This window comes from Mustelus asterias, chromosome 14 (assembly GCF_964213995.1).
Source record: "Mustelus asterias chromosome 14, sMusAst1.hap1.1, whole genome shotgun sequence".
NCBI classification, from domain to species: Eukaryota; Metazoa; Chordata; class Chondrichthyes; order Carcharhiniformes; family Triakidae; genus Mustelus; species Mustelus asterias.
In genome coordinates, this window is record NC_135814.1 from 31,839,953 (window position 1) to 31,863,527 (window position 23,575).

General features: G+C 39.4%; 2 protein-coding genes across 2 annotated transcripts in view; one reads left to right on the plus strand and one right to left on the minus strand.

The window, feature by feature from the left end:
* LOC144504132 (lactase/phlorizin hydrolase-like) overlaps nt 1-1,181 on the plus strand; it is a 58,229-nt gene extending 57,048 nt beyond the window's left edge. The window contains exon 17 of the mRNA XM_078229307.1: nt 904-1,181. Within this exon, the coding sequence (XP_078085433.1) occupies nt 904-1,181 (278 nt within the window). The remainder of the gene's footprint in view (nt 1-903) is intronic.
* A 4,491-nt stretch (nt 1,182-5,672) lies between these two features.
* Nucleotides 5,673-23,575, minus strand: part of ubxn4 (UBX domain protein 4) — a 42,147-nt gene continuing 24,244 nt past the window's right edge. The window contains exons 7-13 of the mRNA XM_078228048.1: nt 20,869-20,923; nt 18,613-18,777; nt 16,830-16,948; nt 16,170-16,272; nt 12,698-12,829; nt 10,705-10,913; nt 5,673-6,214 (exon numbers count right to left, since the gene is read on the minus strand). Of these exons, the coding sequence (XP_078084174.1) occupies nt 6,076-6,214; nt 10,705-10,913; nt 12,698-12,829; nt 16,170-16,272; nt 16,830-16,948; nt 18,613-18,777; nt 20,869-20,923 (922 nt within the window). The 3' untranslated portion in view covers nt 5,673-6,075. The remainder of the gene's footprint in view (nt 6,215-10,704; nt 10,914-12,697; nt 12,830-16,169; nt 16,273-16,829; nt 16,949-18,612; nt 18,778-20,868; nt 20,924-23,575) is intronic.

A 23,575-nucleotide genomic window follows, 5' to 3' on the forward strand; every position in this document is an offset into this window, starting at 1 on the left:
AGCTACTTCAGAAGTCAATGAGAAAGATTTTGAAGCATCGATATGGCTAAAACTGTCTTAGTCTTCATTGCCAGTAAACCTATATAACTTTGTTCTCCCATTGAACTTTGTAGCCATTATTTACAACAGGATGGTGTCAAGGTATTCCGACATCATTACAAGTTAATCAAGTAGCATGGGACTGGAGTCATGTATTGCCCAAATCAGTGAACCGGTTGAATGTTTTGACAATTCAGTAACTTGCAAGTTATTTTTCTGTTGCTAGACCACAAATATTGTGTTCAATTTGACAACTTTGCCTCGGTTGCTAGCCCAATTTCATATCATATAACTAAGTTAGCATTTCCATATGCACTTAATGTGCATTTCATTTGTGATTTAGCCTTTTCTTCATTGGTCACACTGGTCTCATAACTTCTACAATGCATATTTTCACTATTTCATGAAAACTTGTGCATACAGCATGAAGTATGTTATCTCACTATCAGTTAGTTTTTCATAAGGCTCCTGTCACTTCAGTTGGAGCCATATAATATACTTACTGAACTAAATGATGATGCAGTTCTGAAACGGAGTGGGATTTCCACCAGGGCTCTCCCAGTCATGCAATAATAGAACAACAAAAAAAACCCCCACAGAGAAACAACATAAACAACTACTCATGCTGTTTCTCCAGGGGTTTTCCACAAATGATACAGCAGAAGGTTGAGAAAATTAACCCACCCTCCCACTATGGAAATTCCAGGTGCTGGAAATTATTATTAGATGGAGTATGTTTTTGTCTTTTTAATTTTAATAATTGTAGCTGGTGAAGTGTAACAATTATCATTTTTAGTATTAATGAACAAGTTGCAGTGAGAGGCAGTTTTTCCCTAAATATTTACATGTTGCTTTATTTTCTAGCTACCACCATAGAACCCACAACAGCAAGACCCATATCTACTATCAAAACAACAGCTACAATGACAACTAACATTGGGAAGGTTCATTTTCTGGGATTAGAAATATCTAATGTGAATGCCACAAGTGCTTTGTATACCTTGTTTGTTATTTTAATAATTGCTCTAGTTTTGTTAGCTATCTTTTCATATAAAACTTGGAAAACGAGAAAAGTAAGCAAACAACTTAAATCAACTTTACACACAACTGAATTATCGACAAATCTAAACACTAACTTCTGAATTTAGAACTTCTGCAGGGAGAAGGGAATGAGGCGGAAGAGATTCTAAATCTCCCAGCATATTTTCTGCAACTGCATCTGCAGAAATTCAAAAGAAATAGTTGTTTATGCTGCTTCACTAGTACTTCTGCGGAAATATATCGAGTCCTCAGAAATTCCAGGAAAATGAGTTTCATGTTATCTGAATTTTCAATAACTTTCAAGTGATTGATTTTGTACTTATTGCAATCAACACTGCAGATAATTTAGGGTTGCCAACCTTTCAGGATTGGAATCCCCGGGATAGTGCTGTGAGCAACCCAGGAGAAAAATCATAGGGCCATTAAAAATTGTCCAATTTTAATTTTCTTTGAGCACCTTCATTTATTGGTTATAAATTTATGAGACATGGGTTAAAAAAATGTTTGACATAACAGCCAAGAATCATCCAATCAGGTAATGAAGAGCCCATTACCTTCTCAAGCCAACCGGAAAGCTAATGCGCCACAGCAACAGCTTGGTGTCCATGTACCCAAATGGTTAAATATTTTACTCCGTTGTCAGGGTCTGAAATGCTATCCGAAGTGGTGGTGCAAGAGGATTCCATAAATAATTTTAATAAGGAGTTTTGCATATACTTGGGTGTGAAACATTCAGGAGGACAAAAAACGGAGCCAAGACCAAATGGTTAAAGTTGATTGGTGATCAAAAAAGTAATAAGAGTTACTTGGGTTCATAAATAAAGAAATGGAATAGAAAAAAAAAGAGATGATGCTAGAACATCTTCAAATCTTGTTCGGTTTCAGCTTTGTGGACAATTCTGGGCACCACACTTCAGGGAAAGATGTAAAGACCTTAGAAAGGACACAGAGGATGTTCAGCAGGAATTTACCAGGGATAAGGGTATTCTCCTTCCGAGGAGAGGTTGGAAAAGTTAGAATTGTTTCTCTTGGAACAGAGAAATTAACAATTTAATAGAGGGTTTCAAGATAATGAGAGGTTTTGAGGGAGAAAAATTATTCCCCCTGGCAAATGGGTCCATTACTAGAGGTCATGGATTCAAAATCATTGGCAAAAGGTCCAGGAAGGATTTGAGAATATTTTACTCAGTTGTCAGGATCTGGAATGCTATCTGAGGTGGTGATGGAAGGCGATTCCATAAATAATTTTAAAAAGGAGTTTGGCATATACTTGAGTGAGAAACAAACAAAAGGGATCCAAGACCAACCACTACTCTTTTAAAGAGCCAGCTCAGGCCCGGTGGACCGAATGATCTCCTCCTGTGCTGTAAATTTCTATGATTCTATCTGATTCCAAGTATGGTTGTGTAGGGTGACCAATGGCATGATTGTGGAGCAAGGTGGTTCGAGGTAGGAAGTCATGTGTTGACTCCTCCAGGAGCATATCCAGGGTTGGCAACCCTCAAGACAATTTAAACCATGAAATATGATCTGTTTTAATAAACAATTTACAAGCAAACTTAACTCAGATTTTACTTCAAACTTAATTTTCATCTTGGAATAAAATGTTTCTGTTCTTGTTTGCACTGTTTGGAAGTTCTGCCAAAATCACGAAAACTATAGGTATCTAATTTCCCTGGCTAACCCTATGAAGAGAATGATGCACAATTTCAGGTACAAATTCTTCTGATTCTAGAGATGACACCACTGTTCTGAGATGAAAACTTTACCCAAGTCAAATTAAAGTGATGGTGACAACTGAAGGAGAATGCCACAAGGAGGAACAATTTAGAAAGCTTCTGGAAAACTAAATGTCACCTCAACCCATCCACAACCTAAGATTAGAGAGGTATAGAGTTAACAAACAAGGCAGCTGAAGAAAAAGGGACCTACAGGTACAGATGTGAGTCTCTGGACAAGTATCAGCACAGAGCACCACTTACCTTCCTCTTTGAAGGATGTTGAAGTTTGTGATGTTTGCCAAGAGGTTTTGTGTGTGCCACTCTACAGGATCATCTCAGGTTAGCAGTACGACCACATTTCAAGCCATGGCAGACCATTACTGTCTCTGCACGTCATGTTCTCATGTCCTTGGAACAGCTGGAAGACCATGATATCTACTCTCCTCATTCAGATTCAGAAGAGAGAGATTTCCACAGTCATTTGCAGTTGGAACTTCCAAGGCCTTCAGAAATGACAAAAGCAACCCTTGTCCCTGATCATGCTGGCGTGTCTTCTTTCATTCAATGGCTTGAAAAGCATGACATAGACATACTGTGGAATGCTTCAGAAGAACTATAGGTTAGACATTCACATCTAATTGAACCTGGTTCAGGTCTGATCGTGGAAGAGGAACTTCACCAACATTGTCAAAATCATGCTTGCTTCTATAGATGTTTGGTCCCTTTGCTATTATTACTGTGTCCTCCTTACAATATCAGCAAACCTAGATACATTGCAGTGTAAATTAGCTGAGGCCCAAGCACCGATTCCTGCCATAATGAGGGGCACAGATCAGCTAGTCAATATCTTTTCCCAAAGGTAGGGGAGTCTAAAACTACAGGGCATAGGTTTAAGGTGAGAGGGGGGAGATATAAAAGGGTCCAGAGGGACAATTTTTTCACACAGAGGGTGGTGAGTGTCTGGAACGAGCTGCCAGAGGTAGTAGTAGAGGTGGGTACAATTTTGTCATTTAACAAGCATTTAGATAGTTACATGGATAAGATGGGCATAGAGGGATTTGGGCCAAATGCGGGCAATTGGGATTAGCTTAGGGGTTTAAAAAAAAAGGGCGGCATGGACAAGTTGGGCTGAAGGGCCTGTTTCCATGCTGTAAACCTCTATGACCTCAGTTAGTTATGGCCTGCCAGCTCAGAAAATGATTCCTAACTCAGTCTGTTAATTAATCATCAATTATTACTAATATTACCAATCCCATGAGCCCAATTTTGTGTAACAGCCTCTTTTGTGGCACCTTTGGAATACTTTTTTAAAATCCAACTAAACTACAGCCACTCGTTTTCCCCTTATGTCCTCAAAAAACTCTCCCAAAATCTTTCTTTCTATCTACCAAGCAAAGTCACAAATATAATGGACTGCACCCCACATGCCTTAATGAGTGCAGAATCAACAATATCCAAGATACACACCATCCATGCCAAAGCAGCCCACTTGTTTGGCATTTCATTCAACTTAAACATTCACTCCCTCCACCAACAGTGGCTGCAATATATACGATCTACACAATGCATTTCAGCAATTTGCGATACCATCATCCATGCCTGCAACCTCTACCACCTAGGAAAATAAAGCAGGAGATCATGGAAGCAGTCCTATGCTAACTGCAAACACTTCTCATGATAGGCATGTTTAGGCCACTTTTTTCCTGGTGGTTTTGAATTATTTAAATGTTTGCCATTGCACATCTACCGCCACATCCTCCAATCCAGTTTCCCAATCTACCTCAACTCAACTGGTTTCTCATAACTAGATTGCTTTGTTGAGATTTAGGACCTATTTTTGGACTTAAATCACTCACAACTGAATAGAAAATTCTACCAGAGCATGATCACTCTTTAGGCCCCTTCACTAGAAGGCTATTTATTAATCCTTTCTCATTGCAGAGTACTAGATCCAGAATAGACTGATCCCTGGTTGGTTTCTTGACATACTCTAATGTACATTTCAACAACTCATCCACCACACTATGAAAATTTGATTTACCAATCTATATGAAAATTAAAGTCCCCATGATTACATGGGGACCCCTTGTTACCTGCAATTCCAAAATGGAGGTTTCCCACAAGAGGTCTGAACAAAAATTGAATATTGAACATTAGTCTCACAAATTATAAGTGCACTAGAAGTTCAGGTATGTTGCAGACATCTCACATCTTCAGATTCATACAAACCACTAATAAATCACTTCTTGTTCCCCTGGTTTATAATGGACCATAACTTCTTGGGGGAGTCCCATTTGGGGATTGGTCTGGGTCTTTAAATTAGTTATGTAGAAGATACTTCTGAGTATCTACAAGCATGACCCAAAACGCTTTTTCCAATTGTTTCCAGACCATCCCAATTGCCCAGAGGAAGTTAGCATATCTGGGCAATTGCCGTGCAAACACTTATTTAAGAATTTCCGAGAGGGATTCCCCAGCACATCTTTGGGGTACACCCAAAATCCGATGCTGGGGAGCCTGGAGTTACAGCCCATTGTTATCTCAGCTGGAAGATCTGTTACTGTGCTGCAACATTACCCCAACCTACTGATATATCACCATGTATTAGAACATAGAACATTACAGCGCAGTACAGGCCCTTTGGCCCTCGATGTTGCGCCGACCAGTGAAACCAATCTAAAGCCCATCTAACCTACACTACCGTGAAGAACTTACCTCTGACATCTGTCCTAAATCTATCACTAATTCCATTAATATTAATAATTCCAATTAGATAATACTATTAATAATACTATTAATAATTTCAATTAGAATATCTTGTGGAAGACAAGTTACAAACACATCAAGAAATTACAAAAGATGCAAAGATCGTATTTTTTGAAAACTTTAAACATTTTATTATCAGTTTTAAATTAATAGGGTCAGAGGTTGGATGCCGTCCAGAATTGCCAGCTAATGTGTCATACAGGCAGGGAATGGATAAACCTAAAGACAGGATTTAAAATACATATTACTGCAAGAGGTGTTTGAAAACATAATTTAGAATTTGCCTAAAATTATTTTTCTGCAATTATTGTAGCAATAATTATTGTAACAATTATTGCTCCCCCACCCCAGAATTAGTAGATTCATACAAATCCATGCAGCAGAGCAGGAAATTAACAGTACAAAACACACCCTCTGTCCAGTTTGTCCTTTTTTTAAAATGGAAGTATACTTGTATAACTTTAGAGCAAAATAAAGTACAACTGTTTCTACTTTAACAAGGTATAAGCTACATTTGTTGAGTAGAATTTCCATTCCACGTATTGTTTTCATCATCTGCATCATCCTCTGTTCGCAGTCTGTAAACCCTTCCCTCCCTCTTGAAGTCCTCTCCACGTTTTTCAAGCAATCTCCTTCTTCTTACTTCCCTGAAAATGCACCAAAAAAAAAAACCAATCAATGAAACTTGTATAAAAGGACACCCTAAAATGATAGAGGCACTCGTTAACTGTCCCAAAAAGCCTACACTATAACAGATATAAACTGACCCTTATAATGTGCGTCAGTGGTTTCAAGTTAATTTGTTTAGAACCTTGAACATAAATCAGTGCGAGGCGGCACCAGATGAAAGAACACATCTTTTGTGAAATGGATTTCTTTACCTGGTGTGCCTAGCAGCAGAGATACCACTCGATCTCTGAGATTGAATGCTTGCACTGCTCCATCACAGTGATAGAGGGGTTTCTCTACCGCAGTGGAAATTGGGTGAAGAGATCTTCATTTCACAAAAGCTAGGAACTGCAGGTCGGGTGGCTGCAGGGGCTGAAATTGTGAGTGGGGAGTGCAAAATTGTAGGTGTTAGGTCTAAAACACTGGGAGAGATGGAGGCGGAGAGGAGGGGGAGGCGGAGATGGAGAATAAGAGACAGCTCTTCCTTTTTCCCTTTCACTTGCTCTTTGATGTTCTCTAGTGTGAACCAACTAATGAAGATTTTCAACTAAAGAGGACCCATACTTTATAAGGTAAATGCAATAACATTTATACGTGTGTTGATGTTGCAAGATCAAATGTCATATGCTCAGAACATCCTGTGATCAAACCTCCAGGAATGCCTTCAACCAGAGCTAGAAACCTGCTCCAGCAGTACATGGCTCTCCCTTTCTATCTATCCAAGTATTTCAATTATCAAAAGTTGCAGCACACAGAGGCTGAGCATCCTTGAAAGGGATGCAGAAAATTAATTGCCCCCTGCCGTTGCCAAGTTTAGCTGGGACCTGATAGGCATCCACAGCATCCACTTTGCTCTATGCAAGCGGCCAATGTGACAAATCCCAGCATCAGGACTCCCTCCCTTAAAGGAAAATAATCTTGGGGTATCAATGAACTAGAAAATGCAATGAATTGAAATCACATGCTGCTGTCAGGGCTCTAGATTTATGCACAATCCCAGGTGAGCACAAGAAACAGAAAGAGTACTATAGGTAGGGTCACCAACAATGATTTGATGTATGCCTGAAGATTTGATCAAGTGACATTTGAACACACTAAATCTGATCTCAAGCCAAATGACATCCAATCACATTACATTTGCCCACTGTTTGCAAATGTTTTTACATTTACTCAAGTTGAATGCCAAGTATTGCCAACAACTAGTATTTATATAGTACCTGCAATGTAACAAAAAATTCCAACACATTTTATAGAAGCATCATTAACAAAATTTGACATGTAGCCATATGAGGAGAGACGAAAGCAGTTGACCAAAAGCTTGGCCAAAGAGACAGGCTTAAATTCCATATTAAAAGGGGAAAGAGGAACTGAAGTACAATAGTTTAAAGAGGAAATCGTAGTGCTTCGGGCCTTGGTATGGCTGAAATTTAATCAGGAATACTAGAGAAAGTTCAGAGTTCAGGGCAAGGGCAGGGTGGAATCTGAGGGGAAGCTCGACTTCGTGGGTTATAAAGGAGGGAAACAGCAAAAGTGGCTGAACAATCTCAATTTCAGTGAAAAAGATGACCATGAGCTCCTCATACTTATTCGATGTGAGAGTGGGCAGGCCAGGAGAGAGGAGCTTAAATAAGTGGCCTGAAAAACCGACTGGATCTAAATTGTGCAATAAATTATTTATTTTCACCCTGGTTACATTTAAAACCTCGTTATGTGGTGGAATCATTAAACATTATGTATATGAAATGAATAATTAAAAATAACTCAACATATAGACTCAGGGTTCGGCCATTGAGTCTATATGGGTAGAACTGAGAAATAAGAAGGGGGAAATCACTTTGATAGTGTTGTACTATAGGCCCCCAAATAGTCGGCGGGAAACTGAGGAGCAAATATGTAAGGAGATTACAGATAGCTCCAAGAAAAATAGGGTGGTAATAGTTGGAGATTTTAACTTTCCCAACATTGACTGGGACAGCCGTAGTATTAGAGGGTTGGATGGAGAGAAATTTGTTGAGTGTATTCAGGAAGAATTTCTCATTCAGTATGTGGATGACCCGACTAGAGAGGGGGTAAAACTTGACCTCCTCTTGGGAAATAAGGAAGGGCAAGTGACAGAAGTGTTAGTGAGGGATCACTTTGGGACCAGTGACCATAATTCTATTGGTTTTAAGATAACTATGGAGAATGATAGGTCTGGCCCAAAAGTTAAAATTCTAAATTGGGGCAAGGCCAATTTTGATGGTATCAGGCAGGAACTTTCAAAAGTTAATTGGGGGAGTCTGTGGGAAGGCAAAGGGACCTCTGGTAAGTGGCATGCTTTCAAAAGTGTGTTAACCAGGGTTCAGGGTAAACACATTCCTCTTAGAGTGAAGGGCAAGGCTGACAGAAGTAGGGAACACTGGATGACTCGGGATATTGAGGCCCTGGTCAAGAAGAAGAAAGAGGCACATGACATGCATAGGCAGCTGGGATCAAGTGAATCCCTTGAAGAGTATAGGGGATGTAGGAGTAGCGTTGAGAGAGAAATCAGGAGGGCAAAAAGAGAACACGAGATTCTTTTGGCAGATAAGGCAAAGGAGAATCCAAAGGGCTTCAACAAATACATAAAGGGCAAGAGAGTAACAAGGGACAGAGTAGGACCTCTTAAGGATCAACAAGGTCATCTATGTGCGGATTCACAAGAGATCCTAAATGAATATTTCTCATCAGTATTTACTGTTGAGAAAAGCATGGATGTTAGGGAACTTGGGGAAATAAATAGTGATGTCTTGAGGAGTGTACATATTACAGAGAAGGAGGTGCTGGAAGTCTTAAAGCGCATCAAGGTAGATAAATCCCCGGGACCTGATGAAATATATCCCAGGACATTGTGGGAGGCTAGGGAGGAAACTGCGGGTCCCCTAGCCGAGATATTTGAATCATCGATTGTCACGGGTGAAGTGCCTAAAGATTGGAGTGTGGCAAATGTTGTGCCTTTGTTTAAAAAGGGCTGCAGGGAAAATCCTGGGAACTACAGGCCAGTGAGCCTCACATCTCTGGTGGGTAAATTGTTGGAAGGTATTTTGAGAGACAGAATTTACAGGCATTTAGAGACGCAAGTACTGATTAGGGACAGTCAGCATGGTTTTGAGAGTGGAAAATCATGTCTCACAAATTTGATTGAGTTTTTTGAAGGGGTTATAGATGAGGGCAGTGCAGTTGATGTTGTCTACATGGACTTTAGCAAGGCCTTTGACAAGGTACCGCATGGTAGGTTGTTGCATAAGATTAAATCTCACGGGATCCAGTGTGAGGTATCTAAATGGATACAAAATTGGCTTCTTGACAGAAGCCAGAAGGTGGTTGTAGAGAATTGTTTTTCAAACTGGAGGCCTGTGACCAGTGGTGTGCCTCAGGGATCAGTCCTGGGTCCACTGTTATTTGTCATTTATATTAATAATTTGGATGAGAATATAGGAGGCATGGTTAGTAAGTTTGCAGATGACACTAAGATTGGTGGCATAGTGGACAGTGAAGAAAGTTATCTCCAATTGCAACAGGATCTTGATCAATTGGGCCAGTGGGCTGACGAATGGCAGGTGGAGTTTAATTTAGACAAATGCGAGGTGATGCATTTTGGTAGATTGAACCAGGGCAGGACTTACTCAGTTAATGGTAGGGCGTTGGGGAGAGTTACAGAACAAAGAGATCTAGGGGTACATGTTCATCGCTCCTTGAATGTGGAGTCACAGGTGGACAGAGTGGTGAAGAAGGCATTCGGCATGTTTGGTTTCGTCAGTCAGAACATTGAATACAGGAGTTGGAATGTCTTGTTGAAGTTGTACAAGACATTGGTAAGGCCACACTTGGAATACTGTGTGCAATTCTGGTTACCCTATTATAGAAAGGATATTATTAAACTAGAAAGAGTGCAGAAAAGATTTACGAGGATGCTACTGGCACTTGATGGATTGAGTTATAAGGATAGACTGGGACTTTTTCCTCTGGAGCATAGGAGGCTGAGGGGTGATCTTATAGAGGTCTATAAAATAACGAGGGGCACAGATCAGCTAGATAGTTAATATATTTTCCCAAAGGTAGGAGAGTCTAAAACTAGAGGGCATAGGTTTAAGGTGAGGGGAGAGATACAAGAGTGTCCAGAGGGGCAATTTTACACAGAGGGTGGTGAATGTCTGGAACAAGCTGCCAGAGGTAGTAGTAGTGGCAGGTACAATTTTGTCTTTTAAAAAGCATTTAGTTGGTTACATGGGTACGATGAGTCTGGAGGGATATGGGCCACATGCGGGCAATTGGGATTAGCTTAGGGGTTTAAACAAAAAAGTTGGGCTGAAGGGCCTGTTTCCATGCTGTAAACCTCTATGACTCTATTCCCAAGATCAAAACAATATTTGATAGACAATACTAATTCTGAGAACATAAGCTGAAATTAAATTCTACATTTTTCAAAGTAAGTGATATTGCTGGGTACCTGTCTGTATCTGACGCAGTGGAAGATGTCACTCTGGAACTTTCTGGTTGAGACAGAGTTCCTCTGGATGACCTTTGTGCGGAATTACTGGCAAACAAATAATTGCTGAGAAACCTCCATACTGCAATAACTGGGTAAAATAATGTGTTCAAGATAGTCCACAATCCTCCTTCTGAGGATCGTACCATTGATGAACTTGACCTTCCACCCTAACAAAGGTAAGAATAAGCACAGGGTGATTGAATGCATCAATCTAAATCAAACATTTGCAGGGTTAGAAATCTATTTTATTTAGTGGCCTGTCTGTACAGGAGGGTAGTTGGTGACCGAGGTGGGGTTGGGTTCAGAGTCATCCAAAGTCTCAAATTTCAATTCTTTCCAATTCAGGGTAACAGTCCATCGGAGATTTGATCTTCCCAGATTATTCTTATGTGAGATTTCTGGAGGAGTGCCCCAGTGCATCTTATGAAGTGCCTCCCGGGTACAACCCTCCAGAGATCCGAAGTTATAGAACTTTTTTTGATTTTTACTCATCTCATTTTGCCTTGCATCGTCATTTTTTCCCCATTTACTCTCTCTTCTACCTTATCAGACCTTCCCATTTGTTATTTTCCTGTCTTTGTACCTGCTTTAAACCTGTGACATCTGAAATTTTCCAGTTCTGAAAGGTCATGACCTGAAACATTAGCCGTTTCTCTCTGCACAGATGCTGCCCAGACATTAGAGTATTTCCGTAAATTTGTTTTTAAATGATAAATTCACACCTACTTATTTGCAAAACAAGATTGACTTAGTTTCTGAATCTGACTACCATAGATACTTCACTGCAGCATTACTAAACAGTACTGTCATACATTTACCAAACATAAGTTTTCAAGAACATTAGTGACAATATGGAATCTAAATCCAGTTTTAATTAATACTCCAGTCTGAACATAATATGACAAACTGATAATACTCAAAGATTAGTAACAATTGAAAAATAAAATTTAAAGTTTTAAAATTTATTTATTAGTGTCACAAGTCGTCTTACATTAACCCTGCAATGAAGTTACCATGAAAATCCCTTAGAATCACACTCCTAGGCCTGTTCAGGTACACTGAGGGAGAATTTAGCATGGCCAATGCACCTAACCAGCATGTCTTGCAGATTGTGGGAGAAAAACGGAACACTCGGAGGAAGCTCATGCAGACACGGGGAGAATGTGTGGAGTCTGCACAATCACCCAAGCCGGGAATCGAAGCTGGATCCCTGGCCCTGTGAGGCAGCAGTGCTAACCATTGTGCCACCGTACCGACCCATATCTACTGGAGGTGGTTTAATCGTATAATAAATTGCCCTCCCAATATTGAACAATAGTATATGCAAAATCAGAAGTGCTTATTTGACTTGTGTATAAAATAAAAATTGCATAACACTGCATCAAAAATTATATTTTACCTGTACATTATCTTTCAGTAAACAGCAGGCAACTAAGTATAAACTTCTACAAAACACTTCTTGTAATTAATCTCAAAGAGGAAATCTTTAAATATTAAATACATTTTATACATTTTAAGGTTAAGTATATATTTAATGTTTCAAAAGTGTTACGAAGTGGAATTAGGTACTAAAATATGGACTATTCTTCTAAAAATAGATTAACAACTATTATTTGTCTCGGTGATGTGATCAAAACCAGTCCTCGTGAAAATCAAAAATACCAAGTTTCTTTTTTCAGTAAATTTCAGGTCTCTTTATGACAACAGATGGTAGAAACTTTTTTTTCTATGAGGTTTCAATTAATAGACTATTCTAAGCCCATGAATTGGTTATTTTTCCCATTAATTTGTTCTGGTAATGGCTGCAAGGGAATGCCTATGTTTCTGACATGGTTCCAAACAAATTAAATTTTAATTTCTGTCCTGAATTTTTGTTTAATATTAATATTTCTTTCAATGGTGGTTTTAACACGTTCCATTCAGGGTGCAGAAGTGCTTTATAGGAACATACTGGGATGAGGATGATTGAGGCACTTGGTACCAACTCCAGCTCAGTCAGTGTTTTGCTGTAATCGTCCTTTGTAAATTGCTTCCTTGGAAAAGTTATTGCCAATTCAAAGTGTCCATATATACCACCAACTTGCTGCAAGAAAAGAATTTAAATCAGATATGTAGAATTTTGCATAAAATCACCCAGCAGAGCGAAAGCCAATTGCAAATAATAGTCAAACAAAAATACAAGTTTTTCCTTGCAAAGTCCAGTAGATATATTTAAAGTAATCAAAAATACCACAACAATCTGTACTTATATAATGTACTTAACATAATAAAACATCCCAAGGAACTTCACAGGGGCATTATACAGTGATTCATTTTGGTACAAAGAACAAGGGAAAACAGTGTAAAATAAAGTGTACATTTCCAAATGGGGTGCAGGAACAGAGGGACCTGGACATGTATGTGTACAAATCACTGAAGACAGCAGTGCAGGAATTCAATCTTACTTCTTGGTCCCAGGGAAAACACATTCAAAACAAAATAAAACACATAATAATGAACTTACTGAAAGGCACGTCTAGACACCAATGATCATAATATGATTGGATTTCACATTCAGTTCGAGGGTGAGAAACATTGGTCTAAGACTAGAATCATAAGCTTAAATAAAGACAATTACAAGAGTACGACGACAGAGTTGCCTAAAGTGAACTGGGATAAACAGGCAGAACGACTTAGGAAAACTAGAAAGAGATTCTGCATAATCAGTTTGAGGAGCTAGGCACCAAATTAAGAATTATTACTAGAGCCATGTGCAAATTGGCATTAGGCAAATAAGGTTAGAGAAATGAATGCATGGCTCTAAGTATGTTTTGGGAGAAGTGGGTTCTGGTTCATGGAGCATCAATATTGGGGAAAGTGAGATCTGTATCGTTGGGAAAGTCAACACCTGAACCATGCTGGGGCTGGTGTTCTAGTAAACTACATAACTAGGGAAAGTAGAGAGGGTTTTAAACTAAATGGTGGAGAAAGAGATCAAATTTTGGAAGATGTGATAAACCAAAGAGTACAAACAAGGCATTATGGGAAATGACAAACAGAACCACAAGGGATTTTAAATCTACATATAAACTGGAAAAAAATCAGATGGGCAAAGTTAGCATATATGAGGATTCCATAGAATGTTTTTGGAATAGCTAGAACAGCATCCACTGAATCCAACCAGAGAGCAAGCTATACTAATGTAATGAAGTAATATTAATTAATACGACCTAATAATGAAAGCTCCCCTAGATAGCAGCAATCATAATATGACTGAATTTTGCCTTCAGTTTGAGGAAGAGAAGAGTGAGTCTTAGACCAGTATTTAAGTCTAAGACTTAAGGAGAATTATGAGGGCATGAAAGAAGAGCTAGCTAAAGTGAACTGGAAAATAAAGTTAAGGGTTAGATCAATAGATATGCAATGGCTGACATGTAAAGGGTTCTTTCAGAATACACACAACAGATACATTATAATGAGAAAGAAAAGTTTCAGGAGATGGACTCACCATTAATGGTCAACTAAAAAAAATAAAGGTAGTATCAAACTGGAAGTAGTATGTAACTGCACAAGGATGGTTGGCAGTCAAAAGGTTGGACAGAATATAAGAAACAGCAAAGAACAGCAAGAAGATTAGTAAGGAGGGAAAAGTTAAAGTAAAAGAGAAAGCCAAAAGCTAGAAATTTAAAGATGGAGAGTTTCTATAGAAAGTTAAATTAGAAGTGTTAACAAAGTGGTCTTGTAGAAAGGGAGTCTGAGGAAATTAATAATGGAAAATAAAGATATGGCAGACGAATTGAACAGCGTAGTTTGCATTGGTTTTCAGTATAGAGGAAAAAAGCAACATCCCAGAAATAGCTATAAATCAGGAATTAGAAGGAACAAGGAACTCAGGAAAGTGGTATTTAACAAATTGTTAAAGCGGGTTGACAAATCCCCAGGTCCTGATGGACTCCAAATGCTAGGATCTTAAAAGGGTGGCCAGTGAGACAGTTGATGCATTGGTTTCCATTTTCCAAATTTCTCTGGATTTGGGGAAGCTGCCATTAGATTGGAAAATAGCAAATGCAACTCCTTCATTCAAAATGGGTGGGAGATAGAAAGCGGGGAACTACAGGCTACCAATTTATTATAGTTCTTTGAGGCAGTAACAAAAAGGGTGGATAATGGAGAATCAATAAATGTAGTGTACTTGACTTTCCAAAAGATGCCCTCATCAAGGTTATTTCATAAGATTAGGGTAACATATCAACATGGATGAAGGATTGGTTAGCTAACAAGAAGCAGAGCGATGAGATAATGGGTGATTTTCAAGTTGGCAAATTGTAACTACCACTTGAAGTACCACAGGGATCAGAGTTGAGAACTCAAGTATTTGCTACCGATGTCAACGACTTGGATGAAAGGACCAAGTGTATGGTAGCATATCTGCTGATAGCACAAAGATGGATAGGAAAGCAAGGTGAGAAGAGGACACAAAAAATCTGCAAAGTGATTTAGATGGGTTACATGAGTGGGCAAAAAATTGGCAGATGGAGTATGGAAAATGTTGCCCACTTTGTCAGGGAGAATAGAAAAACAGAATACCATGTAAATGGAGAGAGCCTGTAGAAATCTGAGACACAGGAATTTGAGTGCCCTGGTACATGAATCACAAAAAGCTATTATGTAGGTACAGGAAGTGATTAGCAGGCAAATGAATGTTAGCCTTTGTTGCAAAGGAAAGTGTGTATAAAAGCAGGGAAGTATTGTTAGAGCTGTACAGGGTCTCAGTGAGAGGGCACCTAGAGTACTGTGTACAGTTTTGGTGTCCATATTTAAGGAGGGATATAATTGTTCAGAGAAAGTTCACTTGGCTAATTCCTCGAATGAAGGGATCGTCTTTTGAGGAAAGGTTGAACAAGTTGGACTTATACTCAGTATAGTTTTGAAGAATGGGAGGTGATCTTACTGAAAAATATATGATTCTGAGGGGACTTGAATAAAATAATGATGGGAGGATGCTTCCCCTTGTGGCTGGAGTCTAGAACCAGGGGGCTTAATTTAAAAATAAGGGTCTCCGACTTAAGATGGAGGAGAATTTTTTTCTCTTGAGTGTCATTAAATGATCGAATTCTCTTCCCCAGAGAGCAGTGGAGGCTGAGTCATATTCAAAAAAGTAGACAGATTTTAGATCAACAAGGGTCTTTAAGGGCTACTTGGGGGCAGACAGGAAAAGTGGTGTTAAGACCACAATCAGATCGGCCAAGATCTTATTGAATGGTGGAGCACGCTGAAAGTTTAGAAGTAATAAAACTTCCCCACCCTATCAGCCATCTGAAAGACTTGTGTGGGAGGAGCCAGTGCAATGAGAAAACTGAGATAAAATATGGGTACTGCTTAAAATGAAGATCCATACAATTCCAAGGATGAAAAGTTGATTTTATCAAATGATTTTTTTTTACCGATTCTGCAAACTGCCTTGCTTCTGCTAACGTGGCATCTGCTGAGAATTGGTTTGTGAAGGAAGATCCATCTGGGAGTCTAAACTGGATTCGGCACATTTTACTACAAGACAAAAAAATAACATTTTAAACAGCTTGTAGTAAACACAGCATTTGTTGATCTAACTCCAAGTTCAACATCATTGCATTGAGAATACAAAGGTCTTAGTTGGATAATGAATGCACCCTCTGACCAATAAGTGGTCAATTCGGCGTCCATGTCGAGTGACTGTTTGCAGGGTCAGGACCTGCATTTGAGTTCAATATCAGGATTCCAATTCAAAATGGAAACCTGTGCAGAGTAGTATGGCATTTGTACAATGGAACAGGAAGTGAGAGCAGAGGGAAAAAAGAGAAGTCACCGAACTACTAACAAAGTAAACTTAAAGGAAGCATCCCAGTTAAATTTCCCCGATACATAATAGGGTTTTTTCCTTAAATATTTAAATGCAGGGGAAAAAGGAATTTCAAGGATTTTAAAGCATTTTGACAAGGGTGCAAGTTTGGTAACTAAAATGGTATCTCAAAATCTCTTGCACAAAAACTGAATTCAGAGAAACTGAAAAAAATAGTACAGCCATTAAATGTAAATATTTTGAAATGTTTTGTCACATGCTATACCTTCTTTCTTCTTTGTTCTTGGATTCCTCATTGACTCGCCTTTGCAGCTCAGATGCTCTTTTGGCTGCTTGGGCTTCTTCCTTTGTCTTTGCATAGCGTGCAGCTCTCTCTGCACGGTCCTAATAAGAAAAATGATTTCCAGTTATTACTACATGTTGCTATTCTTTTCACTGATTCATCTATGTTTACATAAACCATAATACAGCACTCATGATCTCTCCCTTCTTAATGCCAAAGTATTTAATCATTAAATAATTTAACCTTTGACAAAAGAGCTTCCAAAACATTCCAACATTTTATGCCAGTCATCGCTAGGGAAACAATATTATAAAAAGTAAAAATAAAGAAAATGATTTTTTAAAAGAACTTTATATCGGTTGATTCTAGCCTCAGCAAGTTTGAAGAAAAACTTGTATTGTTTCAAAATGAACCTAGAACTCATTAGCTCTGTTCTTAAAATGCATTTTGCACAGCACTTGTACGATTTATTTAAGTTGGCTGATAAATCATGAAAGCTATACTTTGTGCAGACAGACCTGACAATTTTAAAACACAGGACTCTCAGGGCCTGATTTTACCATTTTCATTCTAATGCCGAATCTGGGCGTAATGCAGATCCGACTTAGAAATCTGCTTTCAGGCGCCCCCATACGCACTCAGCCATCTCCAGTCCCATTTGCGCTGTGGGCGGGGCTTAGCATGGCCGAAACGATCGGAGCTCTGAACTGCGCATACGCAGTTTGAAAAAAATTTGAAAAAGTGCGCCCGTTTCAGATCACTCCCAGGCCGCAGAAAGCGGCCCGGGAGCGAAAATCGGGAGCGAGGGTGCACACACACACATCACTGTCCACCTTATCCACCCCCCCACTACCCAGACAGATTGCCACCCTTGCCCCTCTCCCCTCCGATCGCCCGCAGAGTAGCAGCGGACCCCCCTGCCCCCCCCACCCGAGATCCATCTTCTATCTCCCCCCCCTCCCCCAACCAGAGATCCATCTGCCCCCCCCACAGTGAGCGATCGGGCCTCCCCCCCAGAGATACATCTGACCCGCCTCCTCTCCCCCCCCGCCCAACCAGACAACGATCTGGCCTCACTCCCCTCCTTCCGCCCCCCCCCCCCCCCAACCAGAGAATGATCTGACCCACCTCCCCCCCAACCACTGATCTGAATCAGAGAGCCGTTGGAAACACTGAACGTGCCCTTGAGAAGCTGGAGCGTCCGTTTCAGGCTTTTATTTAGCAGGTCCATTACGGCGCGGTTCCGGATTGGCGAACAGGGTGATAAAGGGGGAAATGCTGATAAAGTTGGGCAGGCAGTTCATTAATTCAATTTAAATGCATGCAAATGCATTTAAATCGTCGTTGCGCCCGTTTTGAATCGATTCGCCACCATTCCCAGGTTTCGGTAAAGTGGCGATCTGCGCTGATGCGGATCGCGATAATGGCCTCTCACCCGACTTTACCACGTTTTCATGGTAAAATAGGGCCCTCAATGTTTGAATTCTGGTCTCACTAGGTAAGTATCGCCATATAGATAAAATTGGCTACAAGAGGAAAACTGGAGCAGTGCTTTCTCACTTTAGTGCAACACACTTTCAGATAAGCTAAATGTGGCACTGGGATGATGCTGTCCAAAGATACATCCATTGATTGGACTTCTGAAATAAATGAGATGATTTTGGATGCAATTAAGCTAACTTTGTGGTTGACTGATTTTACACAGGTTGAAATTTTAAAACTACATTAATAAGTTAAACAAGATTTTTAATCTCAAAGCACAAACCAATGCAATCTGCTGTCTTATTCTTTCTCGTGCTAAACGCTCTTCTTCTTTATCTCGACTTCTTTCCTCAAGCATTCTTTTTGTCCTGTCCTCCTCTTGTTTTCTCTTGAATTCCACCATTTCCTTACCAACTTTCCTACGTTCAATTTCAACTTTAATTTCATTCTGAAAAAAAAGTTGCACGTTAGAAACACTTATAAACTAAAGACTGATTTGTTTAACTATTTAAATTTAGTGTATTTTAACCTTTCTTCTTTATAAGACAAATAGAAGCAATAAGCTGCCTTGGGGGAGGCGGTGGCATAGTGGTATTGTCACTGGACTAATAATTCAGAGATCCAGGGTAATGCTCTGGGGCCGCAGGTTCAAATCCCATGACAGCCAATGGTGAAATCTGAATTCAATAAAAAAAAATTGGATTTAAAAATCTATTGATGAACATAGAATCATTGTTGATTGTCGTAAAAACCCATCTGCTTCACTAATATTCTTTAAACAAGGAAACCTACATGTGACTTCAAACCCAGAGCATTGAGGTTGACTCTTAAATGCCCTTTGAAATGGCCTAGCAAGCCATTCAGTTCAAGGATGGGCAGTAAATGCTGGCCCAGCCAGTGACGCTCACATCCCACGAATTAATGAAAGGTGTTGGGACTACCCCATAACCTCTGCTGTGTATTTTTTAACTTTAACATTTCCACAAAATGGTCGGTGCTGTGATCACTAATTTGAAGCTGCAAGTACTACCGGCACTTGCATAATAAACTTTACAAAATAATCACAGTTGTTCAATCTCCACAAATAAAGTTTTAAAGATTATTTATTCGTCACAAGTAGGCTTACATTAACGTTGCGATGAAGTTACTGTGAAAATCCCCTAGTCGCCACACTCTGGCACCTGTTCGGGTGCACTGAGGGAGAATTTAGCATGGCCAATTCATCTAACCAGCACATCTTTTGGACTGCGGAAGGAAACCGGAGCACCCGGAGGAAACCCACGCAAACACGGAGAGCACGTGCAAACTCCACACAGACAGTGATCCAAGCCGGGAATCGAACCCAGGTCCCTGGTGCCGTGAGGCAGCAGTGCTAACCACTGTGCCATCATGCCGCCCCAGTGATATATTGTGCATTACATAATATAAAAGAGAATATTCTGGAATACCATCAGCAATGGTACAGGAGATTAATAAATACAAAATTATTCAAATCCACCAGTAGTGTAAGGTAACCAAATATACTCCTATGTATATTTGGGTTGGATACTGCAGGCCCCAATGGTGTTCTGTTTTCATTTCTATGCATTCTATGACATGGCAACAGATGTTTTTATCTTTTTGAATTCACTCAGGCTACTATAAAATAATTCTATTTGAACACAAATAAACAATAACAATACTTTTCTACGTTATCTGGTGAAACTGACTTATTTTGAGCTCTTTTATGTAATGTTTCCTCTTTTTTAGATGACATAAGATGAAATTACTCAATTACAGTAATTTGTTAATACTTGTTAAATGAGTATTGCATCAAAATATTTAAGAATTAATTTATCCAAAATTTATATCCCTGTTACACAACTTGTGTGTTGTGAAATTTACTTCAAACTGGTAGATAACCTGATGAAAACTACTTGCCGAAAAATCAATAGTGGTCCCATTTTTTTGTACATACGAGTAGGAGTAGACCAGTCAGCTGCTCAAGCCGGCTCCTGCTCAATAAGATAATGGCTGATCTGATTGTAACCTCAAACCCCGAGTCTGGGTGCTTGGAACAGTGCAGTGTTCACCATTCTGTGCTATCAGATTAAACCAAGGCCCTTGTGAAAATGTACATACTTCCCCAAGCTGCTGTCTGACAAGACAAGGTGCATGCAATGCGGCAATTCACAATTGAAATTAACTCCAAAACCTTCCAAAGGAAGTCTGTGCATATTCAAAACAAGCAAAGCTATTGAACACTGACTTTCCTGGCTCCTGGAGCAAAATTACACTAGTAGCTGTTTTTTTTTAAAAAAAAGAGCTAACCCCAAGATTTCTGTAGTTAGACCAATTATTCATTTTTTAAAATCTGAATTCAAATTCTCAAATGGCCATGAAAAGTAGAATTTGAACTAATTCTCCGGAATTTAGGCAAATGATCTGGAATATTAGGCTGCTAACATTATTTAATAAATAATTACATCCCAAAATACAATTTGACAGAAAATGAAAAGCATGTAGAAGAAAAAAATAAATCGTAAATAGTAATACTTACCGTTACTTCATCCTCTTTTTTCTGCTCTCTCCGCTCTTCAAGCTTCTTTGTGAGCCTACATATAAATAACAAGATGCTAAACAAATATATAACTTGTATTAACTGTGTCACCATTCAAGCTGCGGCCCAGATTTTGCAAACAGCAAAGGAGGAATGGCAGTTGCCACTGGTCACAAAAAAAACTGCTCAAAGATTTCATGAGCTCTAGATTTCCTCAATTCTGATGGCAATCTTAATTTGGTGCCACCTACAGGAAATCTGTGATATCCAACAGAGCAGGTAGAAAGTAGGCTGATCTGCCAATCAAATCAAAGAATTGTCAAAGACAACCAAGTGTGAAGTAAAAAGCAAGGAATATAAATCACGTTTAAATCATTTTACACAACACAAAATAAAGATTGGCTTTACACGCTAAGGGATAAGTGTCAATAGAAAAGGAAGTTATTTTATTAATAATCTACAGCTTTTGTTTGTTTTTCTGAGGGACTGAGACTCCACAGAGGTAAAATTTGTTTCCATAGATACTATGGGTGGAATTTTCCGGGCCCACTGACCCCAACTCCCACCTATGGGTTCTCCAGTAGCAGGATAGGCGAGCCATATAAATTGCCATTGGCTTCAGTGGGACTGGAAGACCCTGCCAATGGCAAACCAGTTCCACTAGTGGACTGGCAAATACCAGCCTATGACTTAGCACACTTAAAAACTCAATTATATGTCATTCAACAAAGGTGTGACTTATTCAAGAATTAGCAGTGAGCATAGTAAGGAGTTGAAATCTGCAAAAAAATGAGGGATTTCTAATGATTACTCGTGAAGACTGCAACAGCAAGCTATGTAGAGGAGCTGAATATCACTGATAGCAATTTTTAGGTATCCATGTTTATCTCTGCATGTGTGGATGGGAGAAGTTCCTGGTGGATTTTATACACTAACAACAGCGAACTTTGACAATTATCATCATCATTACAACCACAAATTCCAGCTCATCGTGTAACAAACAATATCTTTTATTAGAAATAAGAAGCTTCAAATTTTGAGGTTCAATGATTGTAAAATTATGGAAAACAAAATCCAGCTAAAACAAGTAGCATCTGGACTATTTAAAAAGCCAAAAACTAATAGTATTTTAATTGTTTATTTAACATCAACAAATGGAACCCATGGACAAAATATTAACAGAATAAATATTTGAGGAAGATTATAGATACACGTAAACGGGTACGATATAGTTGGGATTACGGAGACATGGCTGCAGGGTGACCAGGGATGGGAATTGAACGTCCCAGGGTATTCAATATTTAGGAAGGACAGGCATAAAGGAAACGGTGGTGGAGTGGCTCTGCTGGTTAAAGAGGAAATTAGCACAATAGTGAGAAAGGATATTAGCTCTGACAACGCGGAGTCTGTATGGGTAGAGCTGAGAAATACCAAGGGGCAAAAAACATTAGTGGGTGTCATATCTTGACCCCCAAACTGCAGTGATGTCGGGAATGGCATTAAACACGAAATTAAAGATGCACGTGATAAGCGAATACCGATCATGGGTGATTTTAATCTGCACATAGATTGGGCAAATCAAATTAGCCACAATGCCATGGAGGAGGAATTTCTGGAGTGTATACGGGATAGTTTTCTTGACCAATAGGTGGAGAAACCAACTAGACAGCAGGCCATCTTAGACTGGGTATTGTGTAATGAGAAGGGAATCATTGCAATCTAACTCTCCGAGACAGACCCCTTGGGGATAAGCGATCATGATGTGGAGATGCCGGCGTTGGACTGGGGTAAACACAGTAAGAGTTTTAACAACACCAGATTAAAGTCCAACAGGTTTATTTGGTAGCAAATGCCATTAGCTTTCGGAGCGCTGCTCCTTTGTCAGATGGAGTGGATATCTGCTCATGCTCAGATATCCACTCCATCTGACAAAGAAGCAGCGCTCCGAAAGCTAATGGCATTTGCTACCAAATAAACCTGTTAGACTTTAACCTGGTGTTGTTAAAACTCTTACTGTATAAGCGATCATAACATGATAGAATTTTTAAAAAAAATCAAGATGGAGGGTGAAGTAGTTGATTCGGAGACTAGGGTGCTGAATCTTAATAAAAGGAAACTATGAGGATATAAGGTGCAAGTTGGCCGTGATAGATTGGTGAGAGTTACTTAAAGGGATGACAGTGGATAGACAATGGCAAACATTGAAGGAGCGCATGGGGGATCTGCAGCAACTGTTTATTCCTGTCTGGCACAAAAGCAAAATGGGTGAGGTGCCAATCCATGGCTTACAAAGGAAATTAAAGAGAGTATCCGACCCAAGGAAGAAACATACAGATTGGCCAAGAAAATTAATAGTTCTGAGGATTGGGAGCAGTTTAGAATTCAGCCAAGAAAGACCAAAGAAAGGGATTGATTAAGAAGGGGAAAATACAGTATGAAAGTAAGCTTGCAGGGAACATAAAGACTGACACTAAAAGTTTCTATAGATACGTGAAGAGAAAGAGGTTGGTGAAGACAAATGTAGGTCTCCTATAGACAGGAACGTGGGAATGTATAATAGGGGACAAAGAAATGGCTGAGCAACTGAAGACATACTTTGGGTCTGTCTTCACAAAAGAGGACTCAAATCAGATGCCAGAAATGTTGGAGAATGCAAGATTTAGTGAGAGGGAAGAACTGAGGGAGATCAATATTAGTAGAGAAATGG